Here is a 23,881-nt window from a genome sequence, read left to right as displayed (position 1 = left end):
AGGGAACTTCATAAATTGAAAATTCATGGCAGGGCTGCTATCGCCAAACCCCTGGTCGCAGAAGTAAATGCGAAGAGTCGTATACGGTGGTGCAAGGACCACAAGGCGTGGACTCATAAGCAGTGAAAACACGTAATGTGGTCCGATGAATCGACTTTCACCTTGTTTCCAACAACCGGTCGTGTTTACGTATGGAGAACACCGTGGCAGGCCTATGATACAGACTTTCTGCTCCCAACTGTAAAGCATGGGGGTGGTTCTGTTACAGAATGGGCAGTGATATCGTGGTTTTCTGCAGGTCCCATCATAGCCCTGCATGGAATGATGAATGCTAAGACGTATGAGGCCATTTTGGGGGTAACAGGTTCTACCCATGGCCCAAATATTGTTCCCTGATGGTGATGGCATCTACCAAGATGATTTGGCACCCTGTCACGCTGCAAAAACGGTGAAATCAGGGTTTGAGGAGCATGACCAGGAGCTATCACACCTCCCCTGGGTGTCACAATCACCAGATCTGAACATCATTGAGCCATTGTGGTCTGAGTTAGAAAGGCGTGTTCGGTCTCATTACCCTCCACCAGCATCCCTTAAGGAATTGGAGCATGTTTTGGAGGAACAATGCTAAAAAATTATACACACCACGATTCAGGAGCTACATACGTCCATTCCACGTCGGATCCAAGTGTGTTTTGGACGCAAAAGGAGGCCCCACACCATACTAGGTATGGTTTTCACACTTTTGCAAACGTTTTAGGTTTTTTTTGTCCAACTCCTGTATCTTTGTTATGTTTATCGAATGGACTAATCTCTTTCCAGCCTTAGAAAAAAGTAGATGCAAACAAACCCACCTGACTACCAGTGGGTCGATGACTAGTGGTTGGTTGTTGGTTTCACTGCACTAGTATCCTACCGCAATATAATCCCTACTAAATTAATAACATGAAAATGAAACCTTTGAGTTTTACGACCCACGGTTATGCCGGTTAGGCTAAAGGAGACGGTGAAGATGAGAAATGAATGAAATGGTGGAATGAAGAAAATGGGAGGAAACGGGAGAACCCCGAGAAAACCCACGCACACGGTGTTTGTCCACCACAAAGTTCACTTGGCGGGGGCTGGGATCGAACCCCGGAACCCCAAGCACCAGAGGTGAACGCTCTACCACTGAGCCACCGTGGCCCTACTAAATTAATAATTTCAAATAGAGATATCTGAGTTTATACTGCATTTTGTGATAATAAACGCAATACTGGTATATATATAATATTTAACAACAGATATAGCTTTATTTCAATCTCAACCGTACTTGGACATATGGTATTTACTGCGCATGCGTATGCGTTCGCGCGCCCACCCCGCTCATTTGAAATTGTAGAATGCTGAGTTTCATGGCGACGATAAGTGTCAATGATTGATCTTCATCTCGTGTTATAAAACACAAAAGAGGACAATAAAAACAGAGACAATCTCGTTTATATAACGATTTAAGAAAATACATATTTCCAATATAACAGTAGTCAGTGTCAGTGCGTTAATTATTTACCAGCCAACTGTAGCCTTACACTTTGGAAATTATGCGACAACCGTAAGTTAGCAGACGATCTTGCTGTTCACGTCTCTCGTTGCCGAAGCACGTGTGAGCCACGGAGTAATACATTTCGCTTTGTTTACGTCTACTTTGTTCTAAGGCTGGAAAACCTTTAGGTTAGATTCGGATGTCCGGACGACACGTTCATGTCCGTTCCTTGTAAGTATATAACAAGAATGAAGCTGTAAATTTACCTGAAAATATGTAACCATGGTCAAACTCATCCTTAAAACAAATTCTAATCGTCATTGTAAGTTACTTTAATTTTTCCATATTTATTGCCAACAAAAGAACGTGCAGTGTGCTCGTAAGATCCTGTATTAAGATCTTAGAATAGTTTTATATTTTACTTTTTAAGTGCCTACCTTCTTTGATTGTTCCGGAGTTGGAGATGCAATAGAAGCAAAATAGCTTTTCAGTCTCTCTTCTGCTTTGACACAGCTCTCTCGGAACTCGTCGAACATCTCGAGTTTGTGAAGGCATCGATGGCATATCAACTTTGGCAATGGATCAGCTTCAGAGACCTTCAAAATAAGGAAAACAAGGTATGTAAGACGACACAATTCAAAGACTTTTGTATGTTAACGAATGATTAGATCCTCTACTTCGTCCAGAAAAGTAATTAGAAGCATGAAAAAAATATTACAAACAAACTAAAAATTAATCTTTTACATATAATGAAAAATTTCTTCAACACGAAACTCGTTTAAAAGTAAGACTGTCCAAGGTTAAATTTTCATGGAGGCAAATATGGATTCAATAGTATCTGCGAGTAATTACACAACTTAACAAATGAGAATGAAATCTTTCAGCTTAACGTCCCACGTTTATGCTCTTTGGGCTAAGGGAGACGATGATGAAGGCAAGTGAATGAAGATGAAAGAATCAGCTGAATGAGAATTGTTTATTTCTTTAACGTCGCATGATTATACTCCAAGGCTAAGGGAGAGTGATTATGGTAATGAACAAAAGGTTGGAGTGAATAAAGGGAAGAAAACGGAAAACTCGCGAGAACATCCACTCCTGTAACTCTTGTTATAGGGACATTCCATGTCAAAACAACAAGTCATCAGGCTTGACCATCTCAGATTTTTGTAAAAAAAAATTGGTGTGCAGCTTTATTACAGTGGGAGATGAAAAAATCCCAAATATTGCCTCTCCCACCCTGAAAGTGTTTCCATACAGGGTGTTCAACAATGTCAAAAAATTGCATTTTTTCAGTTACAATGATTATTAAAAATTGTCATAAAATGGTTAATATGTGCACTAGAGACGTGAAACAAACACCATTGGAAAGCTTAAAGATTGCTCTACAAGTTGTACTATATTGAAAAAAAAAAACCCTGTAAAATAAAAAATAACACTTCAAAAATTCAAATTAAGATTTCAATTTTGAATTTCGCATAGAAATGTCCCTCTGAATTTGTTCAAAATTGTCCAGATTGTAGTCTCATATGCGTACTAAAACACCACAAAGTTGCATTTTGGGCACTCAATGGGATCCGATTCAAAATTCAACATAAACCAAGCATTGCACGATATTGAGCCAGTAAATATCTGGGTTCAGATCGATAACCATTTGTTTCTTGATGTATTCATTTGAGTTTACACAATTATTCATCTTTTGAGTTATTTAGAGAGGTATTACGTTTCCAAACAGTACTTAATACAAGTCATTATTCTTGTTAGTCAGTATGGATGTTTCTAATTTATATTGGCTACATTGATACATATTATTTTCATTCCTTTGTTTCAGTACTGCTCTTACAGACATGTGGAAATGCATCATTGAAATAGGAAAAATAATTTATTAACTAACTGTTTATGCTGAAAGTGTGTGAAGTGATTGTGAGCAGTGTCACTGTGTTTCATAACACATTTTATACAAATATTGTGAAAGGGGGAAAATATATCCCTCCCTTTCATAATATGTTCTGTAATAGCAATCCTGAAACAAAGGAATGAAAATAATATGTATCAATGTAGCCAATATTAATTTAGAAACATCCATACTGACTAACAAGAATAATGACCTGTATTAAGTACTGTTTGGAAACGTAATACCTCTCTAAATAACTCAAAAGGTGGATAATTGTGTAAACTCAAATGAATACATCAAGAAACAAATGGTTATCGATCTGAACCCAGATATTTACAGGCTCAATATCGTGCAATGCTTGGTTTATGTTGAATTTTGAATCGGATCCCACTGAGTGCCCAAAATGCAACTTTGTGGTGTTTTAGTACACATATGAGACTACAATCTGGACAATTCTGAACAAATTCAGAGGGACATTTCTATGCGAAATTCAAAATTGAAATCTTAATTTGAATTTTTGAAGTATTATTTTTTTTATTTTACAGGTTTTTTTTCAATATAGTACAACGTGTAGAGCAATCTTTAAGCTTTCCAATGGTGTTTGTTTCACGTCTCTAGTGCACATATTAACCATTTTATGACAATTTTTAATAATCACTGTAACTGAAAAAATGCCGTTTGGCATTTTTGAACACCCTGTATGGGGGACACTTTCACGAGAAGAAAGGTAATATTTGGGATTTTTTTTTTTTTTTTTTCATCTTCCACTGTAATAAAGCTGTACACCAATTTTTACAAAAATCTAAGATCGTCAGGTCAGATTTTGCCATTTCATTGGTTAATTTCACATGGAATGTCCCTATACTAGAACTATTCCTAATATTACCACGGAACAGTGTCTTGTATGGCAACAAATGCTGCTGTCAGGTGAGATCAGTAAGATTCCTCTTCAGGTCCGTCCGAGTTCAGTAAGATCTCTCTTCAAGTTCAAAACATTTTCTTCCGAAAAGGAAGAAATATCCGAAGATACGAATCAGACATTAGTGGTATCCTGATTACTCGATGTTTGAAGTTATATATATACACTGGGATACACTTCTCTGCATGCCGTTCACTCTAGCTTTGGGCAGGCTTTACCTTAATTTAAAATTAAAATGTGACGAAAGCAAATCACTTTTAATAAATAATACTGTTACCGTTTTACCAATATATCAATGCTTTCATCAGATACATTTGAGGCTGATGAAGGCAATGATACCTTGTCGAAACGGTAACACTATTATTTGCAGTGTATGACATCGCTTGCGCCATATGTAAGGCGTTTTAATGCTTTGCTTAAGAAGACAATCTTTCTAGCTGACACTTTAATAAAGAATGTCACTGCAAATATTGCACAATTTGTGAAAATAATAATGATTTTTTATGATTATTAAGAGTGTTAGTATCTTCGCGTTTTGTAATAATTTGTTGCTATTTTTCTATCGCCTTCGAAAAATTAGTTTTCTCCTGAAAAATACAATGGCACTACAAATGAAAATTAATTTCATCTGTAAGATACTGTATTTCTAGTAATTATACACTAATAACTATTTACTTTATTTGTACCTATCTAGTTTTATTATTATTATTACACAAATAGGTTCTTGATGTTTTCAATATCGGCTTCAATTAATGCCTTCATCTTCTTGCATACTATCCTATAATTTTTCAGTACATGTACATGACGGTCAATTACATATTTCTAATTCTGAACTTGTGTTAATCTTTACATGTTTAAACCTAATCGAAAGGTATTTATGATTTAAATAGGTAGAAACATATCACCTCATTTGTTCAACTTGAGAAATGTATTCTGTGAGTATCAGTGCTAGCATTTTCACATCAATATCTTCAAATAATCATCTCATTTTACATTTGTTACTTAATTTTCAGAACGAAAGTTCTACAATGAAGACAATATATAATTATCAGTATAATAGATAATATTTTCTGCACACTAATCACGTAAAACAGTTTTCCGCCGTTTAACACTTATGAGAGGAACATTTAGACTAGTATTGAGTAGGTTATGTTAAGGTTTGTTTTATGTTAGCAGTCTACTCTAAGGTATGTCGTAATCATAATCATCATCTGGCTAGTTACTTGTTGCAACTAAGAAGCTTCCATGCACGACGGTTTTCACTTAATTCCTTCGTCTTTACGTACAACTTCTCTGTCTTGATACCATCCATCTACTGTAGCCTTCCTTGCCCCTCCAGTCGGTCGGTCGAATATGTGTAGCAGTGCCAGGGTTGGCTGGTTTAAACCAAAAAACGAAAAATGTTCGTAAAAGTGTAAGTGTTTGTAAAATCTTGATGAACACACATTTGTGGGTTATCACGTTTTACTCCCGTATATTATTCGTATTATATTCAGACCTAAATTCCCCATTCATTACTCAAAAAGATTATGCTACAAAAGCAACTTTTTCTTTTTTGTATAAGTTTATAAATGTTTGTTTTGTGATTTTTTTGTAGTTGTTATTATTGTTATGTAATTGCAATCAAAGAAAAACTTTAAATATTGTTTCGTTTCAATCTTTACTATTGATATTGATCGAAATGCCGTACTTCGTGTGTGTGTGTGTGGGGGGGTCATACAGACCCCACGAGAGGCATTTAGTGAAATGAGAAGTATCTTTGATATCTATTTTATGTATAAATGAGTCTGAGCCAAAGTAGACTCAAATAATTCGTATATTTATTCACTTTTCTTACTGATATGCAAATTAAGTCGTTGTATTTCTTTAATTTGGACCAATCAAAGTCGTTGTTAACTAACTTGAATTAAATTAGTTCTTCTGTACTCCGTAGTACTTTGAAATTGTCCATATGTAATTCTGTATAATGGTTTCACTTGTGCAACTGTTTATCTTTTTGTCCTTATGAAATGACTCTTGACAGTCATATTAAGAAGCATGTAAAGATCAGTACAACGCATTTTTATCAGGATTCCTTCGTGAGTCGGCAGACGTATCGCATTTGTGCCCAATTAGTCCTGGTTCCGAGTTCAAATGGTGGACAGTTTCTCTCGGAAGTAAGTCGAGAAGCGGTTTGGGTTCCGCTTTAAGATTATGTGATCCCTTCCAGCATAGCCCGGCTTTTGCATAATAACATCAAGGGGAAACAAACTTATTTCTGTCCATATACGATATGAATATATAGAGCAAATTATTTAAACCAAAAAAAAACGGTATTTTTGGTTTTTTCAATTAAATCCATGGTTTTTGCCAACCCTGAGCAGTGCCATCCTATTTTAAGGGGAGGATATATTCGTAAAATCTCAGAAGAAATATGTGAACTGATTTCACAATAGGACTGTATAAGTAATCAAAATAACTGTATTGGAATATTCCCTCTCATTTGCATTGCTAAGTGTGCTCCTATCACGTACGTTCATAAGGAAAACATGGTAAAGTGAAATGCCAGGGCGCAAAATTCCAAAGTCAGACGCCAATCCTAAAATGATGGTTGCAAGTATTTCTAACGTACAAATTATGAGTCCCCTCCTGTTTGGGGGGGGGGGGTCAGTCACGTAGTGAAGTTTTCACTGTAAATCTTTTTAAATGGCTGATTTAACGTCAATTCATGTGGGAAAGGAGGGGCGAATTACAACGTTGTGAAGACTTCACAGTCCGTGTTTTCTGTCACTCAGTGACAATTATCGTGCGAACCAGAAACTGCGCAGCCCTGTGAGTTTAGGCAGAAACCATTCCTACTGAACAGTGGTCGCCAGCTTTAAATTTCTAGTCGCCAATGGCGACCGGAAATTTTGTGCCCTGCAAATGCTATTTGAAGGCAGTATACGAAGCGATTAGTGGAGTACAGCAAAGCTGTGCCCCATACAACGCATCCGTTTTTATGGTATTTGAAGAGTTTTTCTACTATCCTCATTTGTGTATCCCACCGTCTCTGACACGCCTGCTCCTAACAGACGTAACCCTGCCCAAGCCCTCTCTGCGCTCCTGATCTGACCTGGTTAGATAACATTCGTACCTTTTACTGACTTCCTAGCGGAAGATAGTTCGTGCTTTATCCACTGTAGTCTATTCTCCCCAATAATGATGAGGTAAGGCAACAACATTGTAATTGTTTTCGTTTTCTCAATATAACAGTTTGCAACACTGAACAACTAAAAGATACTACTTTTGAGCTGTGATACAATATAGACACATACGTAGTTAGTGAAGAATAAAGAAAGCACGAAATTAACAAATATTTGCGAAATACAATCATAACTGAAGCATGAAAATGGAACAGGAGTAATTGCGAGTACACATAACATAACCACAAGTAGTTAGGTTCAAAATTGTTAGCTTTATGTTCTGATCATGGGGCAATCTGCAGAACCTTAGCCCTACTTTTGTATCTAATCTGGTTCACAGCAGAGCGAAGCCAGGGCCGGTGCACTAGCGCGAGGTGCGTCCGTAGGCAGCGGACGCCTAAGTTCTGGTAAGTATTCGCGTTAACGATTGTTTCTAACTTTTTCGTCGCAATTTCTGCATGCGTAGAGATCCCTGTGTTATGCGATTCCTTGGATTCTATTATATAGTGGGAGGGGGTAACATGGATGGTACATCCTATTCCAAAAAAGAATGAGCGCACTGATCTTAACTGTTTTGAGCTAAAATTTTCTAAGTCCAACTTCGGATATCTTCAAAAACAGGTTCGAGCCTCCAAGCCAACCTTCACAATCGTCGGAAAAATTGTGTAGATATGTTTTTCTTTTAAGTGCAATAAAACATATTCAAATTTTATTTAAGTGAGGAAAAAGTAACATTCATTGAAATACTTAATGACACACTATTTCGAAACTGTGAGTACATGGTGGTTTTACTATCTACTCTTAAATACGTAAAAGAATGTGGAAAAGAAATGGGAATACCACCGTATTATCTTTTTCTCAGGAGGGACAAAAGAGAAGAGTAAACATAATGATGGTTCTTCCTGAGGTGGAACATTTCCAGACGTGAAATAATCCTCCATTCGGATCTCCGGGTGGGGACTACTCCGGAAAAAATAATCAAAGAATGTAATAACTTTCATTTCAGCATACGAACGTGGAATGTACGAACTTCACGACGTGTGGGTACACTTGAAAATTTAAAGTGGAAATAACTAAATGTAAAGTGAACATTGTGAACTTGAGTGAAGTGAGATGGCCAGGAAAAGATGAGATAGTATCGGGATTTTATACATTATCCTATTCGAGTGGAGTTAAGGCCGAGAATGGCATCGTGATACAGTAGCAATGAAGAACGAAGTGGCAGAAAGCGTAAGCAAAATGGAATGTTGCAGTGACTGTTTGATGTCTGTAAAGTGCAAAACCAGTTGATACTGTGATAACAAAAGTGTACATGCCAACAACCGACTATGATGATAATGAAGTAATAGTCATATATGGTGAGATTAGTAGAATATTGCATCAGGATGGAAGTGGTAAGGTCAACGCCATAGTAATGGGAAACTTCAACGGCGTAGTAGAAAAGGAGGCTGCGAATAAGGTGATGAGACCTTTTAGACTAGGTAGAAGAAACGCACAGGGCCAAATGGTTATACACTTCTGTAGGCAACATTATATGGTGGTGACGAACACGCTGTTTAAGGGGCCGTCCACATATTACCTAACGTTATTTTTGACCAATTTTTACCCCCTTGTCACACTTCGTAACGCAAGGCTAAACCCCTTCCCCTTCGTTACGTAACATTTTTCTGTTTTTCCGCCAGTTTTGCTTATTTTGCAGATCATTACAACAAAAAACTATGTTCAATGGTAGAACTTTTAATTACAAAATGCTTGAACTCGGAATAAATCTGTAGTGTTTTTTGCCAACAAATCACAATGATAGTACCGTAATAATATTTTAACCCCATAAGATTGTTTAACTAACCACTTTTAATTCTTCGCAATTGCATTCTGTCGTTTTCCCAAGGGGATCGCACTCATCCTTTTAGGTAACTGACTTTTGGAAAAAAGAAAATACTGCCGGAAAATGTAGATGAAACAGGATCTAAATAACTGACATCGACCTCATTTTCCGGGATCCAGGATGCTTCGTGTATTTGAAGTTCGTCAGTGTCGACGATGCAACGAAATTCTCTTCCTTGTCGACCATAGATTCAAAGTGGCTGCACACGTGAAAGAGCACGGACATCTTTGACAACAAGCTTTCGAGCATCTTCTTTGGACTTTGGACTTCAGTTTGCCAGAATACAAAAACACTCGATTTTACAAGAAATATTCAACTCCAAAAGTTAAAAAGAAAAAAGTATGAAATGAATACAACGAATTAAGTCTTTAATCTCATTTTGCTTCAATTCGTGGAAGGTTCCGTCGCGAAAAATATTATTTGACGAAAGAGTTTCTTCTGTTTCAATGCCCTTAGACGAATAGAATGGGGTAATGACTCGAATCTAAAGTTGAAAATAATATTCTCAGAGATAGTGACACGAGTGGGAACGCAAGGGCATTTTCAAGAGGTGGTTACGATCACTAACAACTAACTCCAGAAAAGCGTGTGTCGTAAATGCAATTATGCGATAGCCACAAAACGGAGTTTTGTTCAGGGTGTCTACTGAGTTTCATTTTCAAAATTCCAGTATATTCAGTACAATATCAGCGAAATTCGAGTGCCTAATATAATGATTTTTTAAAGTTCTTTAGGAATAATCACTCTCTTGATAATTTCAAGTTTGTAATTGTTTTGCCATCAAAAGAATATTTTATTTTTAATAAATTTAGTTAGCTTTGATTTTTTAAGGTTTTTTAAAGGGTCTCCCAACTCCCTTCACAACCCTCCACTCCACCCATTAATGTCTAACTACAAAATGTATACAACTCTTTTTTCTCTTTCTTTCTTTAACCAGAAGTAGGGTTTAGGTGTTACTTTAGGCAGCTTGAAACTGTACCCCTATTACATTTTACTTGGTTTACTTGATATGAGTTGTATCTGAATAGATGTTGTTCTAACCTAAGATGTTGTTCTGTCTTAATAGTCCAAGATTTGAATAAAAATTCCTTGTCAGTGAGGTTCCGTATAATCCTTGAAACCAAATTATTAAAAGGTCTTCTCTGAATTTGTTGGTCTCTGCTGATATACATAGAATTAATTTTTAAAATTTTATCTGAGTTGGATATAATTTTTTTTCATTTGATTATACCGACTGGTCTGAAATAATTTAATAATTTTTCATGTTTTGGTAAAACAATTACAAAAAAAAAAAAAAAAAGTATTGTTGACAAATTACCAGTTTCATGAATTTTCCAATATCTGGATCAAAATTCCAGTATATTTCCAGTATCAAAATCAAATTCCAGTACAATTCAAGTATTTCCAGTATCAGTAGGCACCCTGCTTGATGGATTGTAATATACATTGTTACCAGTCATGCTGATGTCTGCTGTATGCGCAAGGAAAGGTGGCTTCTGTAGTTGGGTAGAGCACGTGGAGTATTGGAGGCGTTGTTGTCAGAGGGTCAGCGACAGAGATAGCAGCTCTGGCGACAAACTTAAGACGTTTAACAAGTCGTCTCAACATCGGCAACAGCGCGGTCAGTGATCTTCGTTGCCTAGAAACAGCGTGGAAGAATAGTTCTATGATTGGCGACCAATCCTCCCTCTCGTTTTGTTTACAACATGTGCAGCTATCTGTCAGAGGCTACCCTTCAGTAACTCGATAATAGCGTCTTCGAATCTCTTCTGCGTGATTCAATTTATATAGGCTATATGTTCCCAATTTCCCGAAACAATAGAAATATTTATTTATTTATAAAAAAAGAAAACTGAATAAAATTATTTGTTTAAAATATTACATATAAACCTGAGAATAAAAATTAAAGGAAAAAACTGTTATGTAACGAGGATGTAAATTCCTCTTTCCCCTTGTCACTCTTCGTAACGCAAAGCCGAACCCCCTCCCCCTTTGCTGCGTTATGTAATATGTGGACGACCCCTAAGAAATGAAAAACTAAGCTGTACATGTAAAAAACTGCAGGAGATAAGAAATGCCACCAGATCGATTATATTCCCGTTAAGCAATGTTTGAGAATAGTGTACGAGACGTGAAGACACTACCGGGAGCAAACACTGATTCGGATCACAATCTCCTAGTGGCGGAAGTGCAAACCTGGTTAAAGTCAATCAAGCAAAATAGGAGCAGAAATCGAAAATGGAATTTAGAGCGACTAAGAAGTATGGACAGTGAGATGTAATAAAAGTCTGACAACCTCCCTCCCAACAAATGACTGAGATTAGTGTCGAATCCATAGTTTGGATTCGTCAAGCTATTAGATTACAACTGAAATTAAATTTTGTTTCAGTTATAATATTGGGGAAAAAATGTTTATTCAGGAACCAAGTTGCCGAACTATATCTACCGACTACTAAAATATCAGGTATTTATTTCTAATAATAATAATAATAATAATAATAATAATAAATTATTATTTTGAGATATATATAGTTGGTTGTGGTCGGGCGGTTCGGGGCCTTTTTCGCTTTGAAGTATATAATTTTGAGCTGTTCGTACTAATTTTAAATACTCGAAAACTTCATTGGTCCTTTTGTTTTTAAATACTTCAAAAACTTCATTGTTATACTCGAAAACTTTTTAAAAATCGTGGTAAGTGTCAAGTGGGGCGTGATATTTTAACCTAACCTACTAATTAACAGCAGTGGCAATTACGAAGTTTTTATGTGAGTGCGTACGAAAAGTAATGTAATTGGCTTTAAGATGACATTCTGAGAGCGACATACGAGGTGTGGCAATTAAATAACGAGACTGCCCACCTCCTGTCGCGCAGGATCGTGCGTGGGAGGTAGCTAATGATGTGGTGTTGATCTTGAACCTTCATGAGCAGCCACTGTTTGTTTCATGATTCTGAAAGCTTTTCTTTTCTTTGTAGGCTTGCATGAAGAGGACAGTGTTCTGTAGTAGTGCCGGAATCATGGTGAACAGTAAAGTTGAGCAACGCATTAACATCAAATTTCTGGTGAAATTAAACAAAACACCGACGGAATGTTGTACAATGTTAAAAGAGGTGTATGGTGATAATGCTGTCACATGCGCAAGTTTTCGAATGGCACAAACGATTTTCAGAAGACAGGGAGGAGGTTGAAGATGATGAACGACCCGGCCACCCTTTGAGTTCAAGAATGGACGCAAATGTTCAAAAAATGAATGAACTTATGCGGAAAGACAGACGTCTGAGCATTCGGATGATCGCAGACATGACGAACATTAACAAAGAGATAGTGACAAATTTTGCATGACAAAAGTTTGTGCAAAAGTTGTCCCGAAAAACCTCTCTCAGGAACAAAAAGACATTCGAAAGACCATTTGCTGTGACGTCATGGAACGACTCAAAGCAGAACCAGACTTGCTAACACGTGTCATCACATGTGATGAAACATGGATTTTCCAGTATGACAACGAGACTAAGCGTCAATCCATGCACTGAAAAACTCCCTCATCGCCAAGAATGGAAAAAGCACGAATGAGCAATTCCAAAGTGAAGGCAATGCACATCGTTTTTTTTTTTTTTTTTTTTCGATATCAGGGGTATCTTCATGATTGAATGGGTGCCTCAGGGTTAAACGGTGAATCAGACCTACTACAAAGAAGTTCTAATCAAGCTGAGGGAAAGAATAAGGAAGAAGAGACCAGATTTGTGGAAGAACGATGCATGAATCCCCCACCAAGACAATGCGCCTCCCCATAATGTCCTTTCTATGAAGCAGTTAGCAGCCAAGCGCAGTCCTGTGCTCGACTATACTCCGTATTCCCCAGACCTGGCTCCCTGTGATTTTTATCTATTCCCAAAAGTGAAAAGTGCATTAAAGGGAACACATTTTCAGTCTGTGGAAGAGGTGAAACGAAAAACGGCAGAGTTGTTGAACAGTGTGTCATTTGATGACCTACAGCATTGCTTTGAGCAATGGAAGGCACGTATGCAGCGGTGTATAGATAGGGGAGGAGAGTATATTGAAGGGGATAACAGTCAATTGTAACTTTCTTTGCAATACATCACATTCATGACACCAGTCTCGTTATTTAATTACCACACCTCGCATAATCTAGACACTCGGGGATGCATTCCCTTACGACTTCCTAGTAATTGACATAGGCTGATAATCTGGGTCCTACGTGTCAACTACTAGTTTTGCGTCAGTTTGGTAACGGGTTTGCTAAGTGGTTTCTACACTGTTTCAGAATTGAACAAAAACCAAATGGGAAAGAAATGTGACGTCCATTTGAAGTTTAAGAAATCCTTTTTCAAGTATTCTGAAGAAAGCATGAAGAGGGCTATAGAAGACGTGAAAACAAATAGTGTATCTTTCGCAGAAGTAAGCAGCACACAGTACTGTATTCCACGAAATACTCTAATGAACAAAGTAAAAGAGAAAATATCAGAACATCGCAAAATGGGACTCTCGACAGTTTTAACAGATAAAGAAGAAAATACGTTGTTTAAATGGATAATAGAAATAGCCAGAGCAGGATTTCCCCTAGTGAAGTACGACCTATTGACTACTGTACAGAAAATTATGGTGTCAACAGGCAAGATTAATTCGTTCACAAACAGCAAACCAGCTAAACACTGGTTTGAAGCTTTTCATGTTGCCACCCAGAAATAAACAAACGAACGCCTGAAGCCCTGACGAAAAGTCATGCAGCGATATCTTAGAACATGATACGAAAATGGTTTAATGAATTTTTCGAGTATTTAAAAACAGAAGGACTTACCGAAGCTTAGAAAAATCCATCACTTCGTTTCTGCTAAATCCAAAACCTAGAAAAGTATTGAGTTCAAGAGGTGATGGAAACGTATATGAGGTCTTAGGAGGTTCTGGCGGAGGTGCTTGTGATTTCTCATTACTTATTGCCTGCACTAGTGATGAAGTACTTCCTCCATTTATTGTATATCCCTATGTTCGCTTACCTAGTGAAATTGCTGAGAACACGCCAAACTCAATGAGTATTTGGTAAAAGTGAAAGTGGTTGGATGAATGGTGTAACATCCTATAAATATATTACCAACATATTTCAACCATTGCTCCTAAAACGAAAGGTGAAGCTGCCTGTGATGGACCCAAATCACATTTAGCACTTCATGTGAGTGAGTTCTGTTCAAATCATGGCATTGAGTTAGGAGCGTTATGCTCCACTCAACCATGTAACGTTAGTATATTTCAACCTATAAAGTAGAATCGGAAAATAATTATACATAAATGGAAGTTAGAAAATCCGAACCATTTGTTATCTAGCCCCACTGTTCGAGACTGTTCTTTCCTCTGTGACTCAAGAAACTTTATCAATGGGTTTAGATGACCTGGTATTTCACCTTTCGATAAAATGTTGTATCATTTACTTAGTCTTCTCGAGGGAATGCAACCTTTATAACGCTAAGTTAAACTACATTGCTTAACTATATACTAAAATGTTCATATGCAATACTAACATGTCAATGAGTGGGCCAACTAACTACCCTGTGGCTCATATTTTTCCTTCATTTTCCTTTGGGTGTTTTTGTGTTTTGCTTTTCGGGTCTTGATAATTGCTTCTATTTTCTTACTGTTTCATTTGTGTCTTTTATAGCAGACGAGAAATATAGGGTCAGAGAGGGTAATTATGAGACACCCCTCACTGATCTTTACCCACTGTAGGTAAATACAAATTAAGAACACAAGCATTTAGTATCATCCTTCACAATGCTCTGTCTACATTTTTAAGTTTCAGTTTATAAAAGTCTGGATGTACCAATCGCTTTAACAAACTCATTCAAAAAATTTGTTTTGAAATTTGAAATTCTATCATTAACTTTTAAATCTACTCGTGCAGTAATATCACTGTTGTAAAACCAATGGGTGATGGTAGAAGCTTGGTACGTCAGCTGTTTTAGTTAAGTAGAATTTGTCCCTTAAGATTTAGTTTTAGATTGTTGTTGTTGTATCTCATTTTGCTTGTACTTGAGAAATAACTGGAATGTCTCTGCATCCTAGTGTAAGTTTCAAAAAAGCTGTATTTTGTAGTTTAGGCAGTCCTATAATCTTGTTTCTTACAAGGAAAGTACTTGGGCTCGAACGAGTGAATACGCACAAGGGAAGCATGTGTAATGTTAGAAGTCCGGAGGCAAACAGTGATGTCCGTTTTTCTGCAAGATGCTGTAAACGTCCGCAAGAGCAGGGCAAATACAGCACGTGCCATAATTACAGGACGTTAGCTCCCATAGCTCGCGCTTCATCAAACTTTGCTATGGCACCCTGGTTCATGGTCTTTAGCTGTAGTGTACGATTTCCTTTGAACGTAGCCGTGTTTTACCGTTTCTTTGCTACATATTGTAACACGCATTTAATCAGGGTTGGCAAAAACCATGGTTTTTATTAAAAAAACAAAAAAACTTTTTTTTAAGAGGTTTATTTGGTTTAAATAATTTGCTCTATATATTCATATCATATATGGACAGAAATAAGTTTGTTTCGCCTTGATGTTATTATGCAACAGCCGGGTTATGCTTTAAGGGGTCACATAAGCTTAAAGTGGAATAAAAATTGCTTCTCGAGTTACATCCGAGAGAAATTGTCCTTCATTTGAACTCGGAACCAGGACTAATTAGCCACAAATGCGATACGTCTGCCGACTAACTCACGAAGGAATCCTGATAAAAATACGTTGTACAGATCTTTACATGTTTCTTAATGTAACTGTCAAGAGTCATTTCAGAAGGACAAAAAGATAAACAGTTGCACAAGTAAAACCATTATACAGAATTACATATGGACAATTTCAAAGCACTACGGAGTACAGAAGAACTAATTTAGTTCAAGTTAGTTAATAACGACTTTTATTGGTCCAAATTAAAGAAATACAACGACTTAATTTGCATATCAGTATGAAAAGTGAATAAATATACGAATTATTTGAGTCCATTTTGGCTCAGACTCATTTATACATAAATAGATACTTCTCATTTCACTAAATGCCTCTCGTGGGGTCTGTATGAAACCCCTCCAAACACACAAAAAAACTACGGCATTTCGATGTATTTTATCAATAGTAAACATTGAAACGAAACAATATTTAGAATTTTTCTTTGATTGCAATTACACAACAATAACAAAAACTATAAAAAATCACAAAACAAAAATTTATAAACTTATATAAAAAAAATTGCTTTTGTAGTATAATCTTTTTGAGTAATGAATGGGGAATTTAGGTCTGAATATAATACGAATAATATACGGGAGTGAAACGTGATAACCCACAAATGTGTGTTCATCAAGATTTTACGAACACTTACACTTTTAGGAACATTTTTCGTTTTTTGGTTTAAACCAGTTGGTTTTTTTGAAAAAACCAGCCAACCCTGCATTTAATATTACTTTTTGTCCTCAGTTTCGAGTATCGTTGCAGGAGATTTTTATATGAGTTGAATCCGCGTACATGATAATCCTCGAATATGTTCTCTAGTGTGGCATCAGTACAATGTGTGATCACATTATCGACGGTTCGTATTCACTTTGGCTACTTTCATTGTCTCTTGCAGGACTTAGTGTCATTATACGTTCTCACTTCTTCCTCTTCATTCTCTTTACGATCTTCACCACTGGGCTCTAACGTTCGGAGACTTTGGGTTTCTAACTGATTTCCATATTTTTGCATCATTATTTCTTCTAGATAACAAGCAAATGTCTCATCTTCCAGACCAATTCCTTCCAAATGACGCACTTTAACTTCAACCAATCGCACTATATTCATTGGATAATCACCACTCTCCGCGCCATTTGACGTCTTACTACATATTCAACCTTTTCTCATGCAAAGAACTAGCGTTTGCAGCTTTACTGTTGGGAGTAGTGTATTGGTAGACATGAGGTGTGCTCTCTCTGCCACTATGTATCGGTGCAAATTTGCACCATCTTGCAGACAAACTAACATCTATCACTTTTTTATGCGTATTTTTTCGATCGAGCTCACGTACTTTCCTGGACGGGCAAATACTCACAAATATGAAAGCATGTGTAATGTTAGCACCCGTAAAGCAAACAATAATGTCCGTTTTTCTGCAAGTTGGTGTAAACCTCCGCAAGAGCACGTATCATGCCCACAGGGCGTCTATAAAGTCTGATCCCGAGCCATTTTTGTGGAAACGTTTGAGTGAATGGAAACATCAGCGCACACGTATCCCATTATTTCTTGAGGCACATATGCTGAATAAAAACGTATTGCCCCAGGAACCCCCGTAAGGTCCCAAGCAGGGTCCACCTCACAATTTTCAAATGGTAAGGTGAGTGAAGTAGTATATCGTTTGAAAGGTATTGTGAATAGAACAGTCCCAAGTCCCTGCAAGCGTTTAATAAGATCTCTGCATTTCTTTCTATTGTTCTCCTATCATCCCCTATTAAATTTACATCATCAGTATATGCCATAACCTGGTGAATACCGTTCAACTCTAGACCCTGGTTGCTATCTTTGATTTTCCTTATAGCGTATTCCAGCACAAAGTTAAATAATAATGGAGACAACGCATCTCCTTGTTTCAGGCCATTTTCGACGTGAAAGCTCGTGGACAAAAATTTTACTACCCGGAGTTTACTTTGGGGTTCATTTAAACATATCTTAATTAATCTAATTAGCTTTGTCGGTATTCCAAATCTGTAAGAACGTTGTATAATGTTTCTCTCCTAACCGAGTCGTACGCCTTTCTAAAATCAATAAATAGTTGATGTACCGGAGCAGGGTTGACTGGTTTAAACCGAGGTGGTTTAAAACAGCTGGTTAAAAAAAAAAAAAAAAAAAAATGGTTTAAACCAAAAACCGAAAAATGTTCGTAAAATCTTGATGAACACACATTTGTGTGTTATCACGTTTCACTCCCGTATATTATTTTTATCGTATTCAGACCTAAATTCCACATTCATTACTCAAAAAGATTATACTACAAAAGCAACCTTTTTTTCTTTTCCATTTTATCAATGTTTCTTTTGTGATTTTTTTATAGTTTATTACAGGGATGCAAATAAGCAACAAAATTTACTCACCCAAGAAAAAAGCTACTATACTAATGTCACATTGACTTGATCCCTAGTTTTAAGTTACAAGTGCTGCTATTGGCTGAAGGAATTTCACTCGCTTTCTCTCGCTTAGTAACAGTTGAACCCTTATTGGCTCAACGCGTGGGTGTGTGAGCTTTAGTTCGCATTTTTGCCAGGGCTCAAGACATTTTGGCAGCACAATAGTCACATCTCATAATAGAAATCATTTACTTACCTTCGGTATGACATTAAATACTTGCTCGCACCGATGAACCACTCGCCCCGGGCGAATGGTCATTTGCATCCCTGGTTTATTATTATTGTTTTGCAAGTGCAATCGAAGAAAAATTCTAAATATTGTTTTGTTTTAATAATGTTAGTATTGATAAAATACATCGAAATGCCGTACTTTTCTTTGGGAGGGGAGGGGATCATACAAACCTCACGAGAGGCATTTATTGAAATCAGAAATATCTTTGGTATCTAGCTATTTATGTAGAAATGGGTCAGAGCCAAAGTGGACTCAAATAATTAGTATCTTTATTCAATTTTCTTACTGATATGCAAATTAAGTTGTTGTATTTCTTTAACTTGGACTAATCAAAGTCTTAGTGAACTAACTTGGACTAAATTAGTTCTTCTGTACTCTGCAGTATTTTGAAATTGTCCATATGTATTTCTGTATAATGGTTTCATTTCTGCAATGACTCTTGACAGTCATATTAAGAAGCATGTAAAGATCAGTACAACGCATTTTTATCATGAGTCCTTCGTGAGTCAGTCGGCAGACGCATCGCATTTGTGGCCAATTAGTCCTGGTTTCGAGTTCAAATGGAGGGCAATTTCTCTCGGATTTAAGCCGAGAAGTGGCTTGGATTCCGCTTTAAGCTTATGTGAACCCTACCTGCATAACCCAGTTGTTGCATAACAATACCAAGCGAAACAAACTTATTTCTGTCCATATGTGATATAAAAACAGAGAGGAAATTATTTAAACCAAAAAAATCTGGTTTAAACCAAAAAAGCCGGTTTAAACAAAAAAAAAGGTTTTTTTGTTTGTTTTTTCAATAAAAACCAGGGTTTTTACCAACCCTGTACCGGAGTATTGTATTCCCACTTTTTTTTTTTCGAGTATTTGGCGAATGGTAAGTATCTGGTCGATAGTTGATCGATTTCGTCTAAATCCGCACTGATAATCTCCTATAATATCATCTGCGTATGGGATCAATCTCGATAATAGAATATTTGAAAGGATTTTATAGGATGTTGACAGAAGAGAAATGCCTCGATAATTATTACAGTCAGTTTTATCGCCTTTCTTGTGAATTGGAACAATGATTGATTCTTTCCACTCTTGTGGCAATTCTTCCTTGTTCCAGATAAGGAGAATGAGTTGTGTATTTTGTTCCACAATTTTTCGCCTCCAGCTAAAACTAACTCAGCCGGAATTTCATCTACACCCGGAGATTTATTGTATCTCCTTTTCTCCATGCACATTAGTTTTTGGCTGCGTGTTCAGCAAATCATCAAAGAAATATTTCCATCTATTTAAGATGCTATCCGTATCAGTGAGAACTGTTCCGTCAGCTTTCTTTTATATACATATACTTAATAAAATTTCAACATGTCTTATTACTTTACAGATGAAGAAAAGTATATTAATCTTTACGTAACAATTTTGGATTTACAAAATGAAATTTACTCTTTAAACGGGTTAAGTTCCAAACTTGGGCGTCCGTTTCCAGCAAAATTTTTAAAATTTACAGGAAAGATCTGGATAATTTGATCGTTTGTGTGCTTGATAATATATGAGTGTCTCGAAAAATCTGTTTATTTGTTATATATAAGCGGCTATAAACATGGGACTATACGGCGAGCGGAGGGAACTACTTGGCGCAAGGTAACCGAAGCAGTTGCGTTGTGGGAAAGAAACGAGCATTTATGTTATCAACATGGCGAATGTACAAAGGCAATGAACTAAGTTTTAACATTTGTGAAGCAATACGTTGATAACGAGCAAAATCTTTTAAAAGTTTGTGAAGAGCACGGATTAATGAACCTAATAACAAACTGCAGAAAGTGTGGGAACGAGATAACAGCGAAAAAACGTGGCGAAAGCGGACGCCCAACTTCGGAATAAATGCCCTTTAAACTTATACTTCAACTACAGGAAATTGTTTTAAGAAGTCCTAAGGAAAGAAGATGGAAATTTAAGGGAAATTGTCATATGCAAAAGCTAGGGACGTGAAACTAAACAATGAACGGATTGTGTATAGCCCGCTCCCCCCAGTTCTTTGTCACCGGAACTGGAAGTCACTACTACTACTACTACTACTACTACTGCTGCTGTTACTACTATTACTATTTATATCGAGAACAGAACAAAACCAACCGGTACTTTGTTTTTTACAGTCATATTACAATTCTTGTGTAATAAGGTACTGGTACCAACAATACGTATAACGCAAGAGGTTATTTCCACGAATGTCAAACATTGCTATAAAGTATTGCCCACTTCTATTTAACCTGAACACTATAATTCAGTTAAGACAACAATTTTTGTGGACAGAATGCACGTGACTTACCGTAAGAGGCAAGCAAGCTTCTATTAATGCAGATATGCGGCGACGTTTGCCTTCGTCCTCAAAAATGTGAAGAATTCTGATTCCATCATCTGATGAACATAGTCTACATAACACATTATAAATACTAGTTTCCTCTTCCAGCATTATGACTGATCGAAACTACAACCACTAAACTGAACTGTCACAAACTGAAGAAGTACTTGTTTGCTGTTTCAACTGTTTTTACACAGGAAATTACATCTTAATTTAAACAGACCACTCATAATTTCAAATGCTCTTCTAATTATTTGATACACTGATTTCTTATCAAATATTCCTTTGTTTTAAATCCCCACAATATACTCTGCACGCTTCATTCCATGCAAATGGCGACGACGCTTTCCTATAGTGTAGGTATATACGGTGTCATCCTTGTTCTATGCATAAGTAAGGTAAAGTATCTGATTGTTATTAGATTTGCTTAACATATCACAAAAAAAAGTAAGCGTCAAAGTGAAACAAGACATCAGGCGTTCATTTTCAGGTAGAACACATTTTCCTTGCCTGTAATATTGTGTGTTACACATACGTAAAATGAATTAGTGAAGTTAACGTACTGTAATTTTTCTTATACTGTGTAGCGGATCCAAGAGCCCCATTAAATATTGAATTGCATGACACTAACTGAATAATTGGATTAGTTAGCGAAAAACTTTAATTAAATATTATTTGCAATGCGACTAACATCGGTGACAAAATAAAATACTTTTTTAAAAAAGCATATTGACATAAATAGATAATTTTTGGCTCAGCATTCAATGCCTGAAATTTTCTAGTACTAATTGAATAATTATGCTTTGAACAAGGAACGATTTTAAATTGAAATCAACAGTTTCTAAGGCTTTATAGACATGATCATATCTTCCACTTTGTGTGTCTACTAGGTATGCATTAACTCTATCGAGGCTGGGTGGCCAAAGTGTTACCAACAGTGGTGACACTCTATGTGAACACTAATTAAGATAAGCGGGATGTTTTTTTATGCCAAACATGGTTGGACCATAGTTTATCCTGATGGTAATCGAGAATTTTTGAATTTCCAATTTTCTTTTTTTAGTTTTTTTTTTCAGTATAACTTCGTTTTAGAGATCTACTTAGGACTTGTCACCCCATATGGATAGGCCCGCCTACCTAATTTTTAGACCAATTTGGTTCAAGGAATTTTCCTTTCTTCTGTTCGGAAGTTTGGTTCCTGAAAAAAATTAAAAAATATAAATAAGAAAATAGTGAAAAAAAAGTACTGCTCTTTTTTCATTTAACGTTTAACGTTTTCCATTTTCTTTTTCCACCAAAATTCAAGAAGTTCTTTGTTTTTTTTCTTTTTTTTTATTCATTTCTTTCTCACTTAGTTCCCTTCCATTTACATTAAAGCCTAACCTCCAAGCTAATTTAACCAAATTCCCTTCCGTTTTCATGTCATCGTTCCATTTTCATGCTTTCCTTATTTTTAGGGTTTCTTCACATTTTAACAAAGTGTTCTAGTGTTTCATCTTCTTTAAAACGGTTGACGTTTTTCGTTCACTTCTTTAAATTTTTTCAACCTTACCCCTGTTTCAAGGCTCCCTGACGTGGCTTTGAAAAGTAAAATGCTTCGTAAATCTTTGTTTATCAGGGACGGCATTAAGGGTGGGCGGGGGTGGGCGACTGCCCACCCGATGGATGGCCTCGCCCACCCCGAGAAGGTGACATCCTGTACTTCAAAAGCAATAGATATTACTTTGGATTGTAACGTAAAAGGTTCTAGGACTCTGTTTAACTCTGCAATGAACAATGATTTTAAGACAGATACTTGTAGTAATATAATGATGCCAACAGTCATGATTAACCTTTAAATTACGCGGGCTTTAAATTCCAGCACCTCGTGAACTACGAAGGCATTTGAACCGATTTCGTAGGGTTGGAAAAATTGTAAAAATAATCACTCGTAATTGCCGCAAACACATGAAATAAAAGATAGCTTTTGTTATTTAATATCTCTACTTGAATTTCAGTTATTGACATATACATGATTTTTATTGTTTTATACATTACTAGTATTGTTGTTACTTTAAATTTCCTTTTAGAAAAGAAAACTAAAATTTCTCCCCCACCCCTCCTCAAATATACTGATAGGAGGAATATGTGTTTATTTAATTTAATTTCATTTCATTTCCATCCATAGGTCCAGCGGCGTATTTAGGGGGAACTTCCGGGCTTAAGATCCCCAAAATCTTACTTATTATAGTAAAGTATATGAAATATATTGCTTAATTTTCAAATTTTCAGGCAAATCCCCCCCCCCCCCGAAAGTTAGCAAAGCCCCCCGAAACAAAATCGTAAATACGCCACTGCATAAGTCATACATGAAGCTCGAAGGAAGACGAACGTATGAATAGGACAAGTCAATAAATAGATACCAAGAAATAGTTATTACATACTAAAAGACGCTATATAGTGATATATAAACGCTATGTTATTATGATGAAACAAAATTACACTAGCTATACAATCTACAAGCTGCGTTTAGCAGATAGGTATTCATCTACTGCAGTGGTGCCCACCCCCCCCCCTTATGTCTATGACGCACCCCCCAATTGTCTATCCGTAGGTGTTCTTCCATGAAAAAATCTTCTTTTCGATTAATTTTACCCCCCTCATCAAACATATTTATATAGATTTTAACCCCCCCCCCAAATATTTCAATGACGCAGTTTGCGTCATAGCCCCCCCCCTTGTGGGCACCCCTGTCTACTGAATAAAACAATTGTCCAATAGATACTTCTTTGTAACTGATTT

The 23,881-nt window shown here is 36.6% G+C and overlaps 1 protein-coding gene across 1 annotated transcript in view; it reads right to left on the bottom strand.

Moving 5' to 3' along the window:
- LOC145694464 (uncharacterized) overlaps positions 1-22,108 on the bottom strand; it is an 81,342-nt gene extending 59,234 nt beyond the window's left edge. Inside the window, exons 1-2 of the mRNA XM_081770750.1 lie at positions 21,068-22,108; positions 1,957-2,115 (exon numbers count right to left, since the gene is read on the bottom strand). Of these exons, the coding sequence (XP_081626876.1) occupies positions 1,957-2,115; positions 21,068-21,211 (303 nt within the window). The 5' untranslated portion in view covers positions 21,212-22,108. The remainder of the gene's footprint in view (positions 1-1,956; positions 2,116-21,067) is intronic.
- Between the last annotated feature and the right edge of the window lie 1,773 nt (positions 22,109-23,881).

Source organism: Thermobia domestica, chromosome 9, assembly GCF_964235325.1.
Source record: "Thermobia domestica chromosome 9, izTheDome1.hap1.1, whole genome shotgun sequence".
Classification (NCBI taxonomy): domain Eukaryota; kingdom Metazoa; phylum Arthropoda; class Insecta; order Zygentoma; family Lepismatidae; genus Thermobia; species Thermobia domestica.
This window is presented reverse-complemented; position numbering and strand designations above follow the sequence as displayed.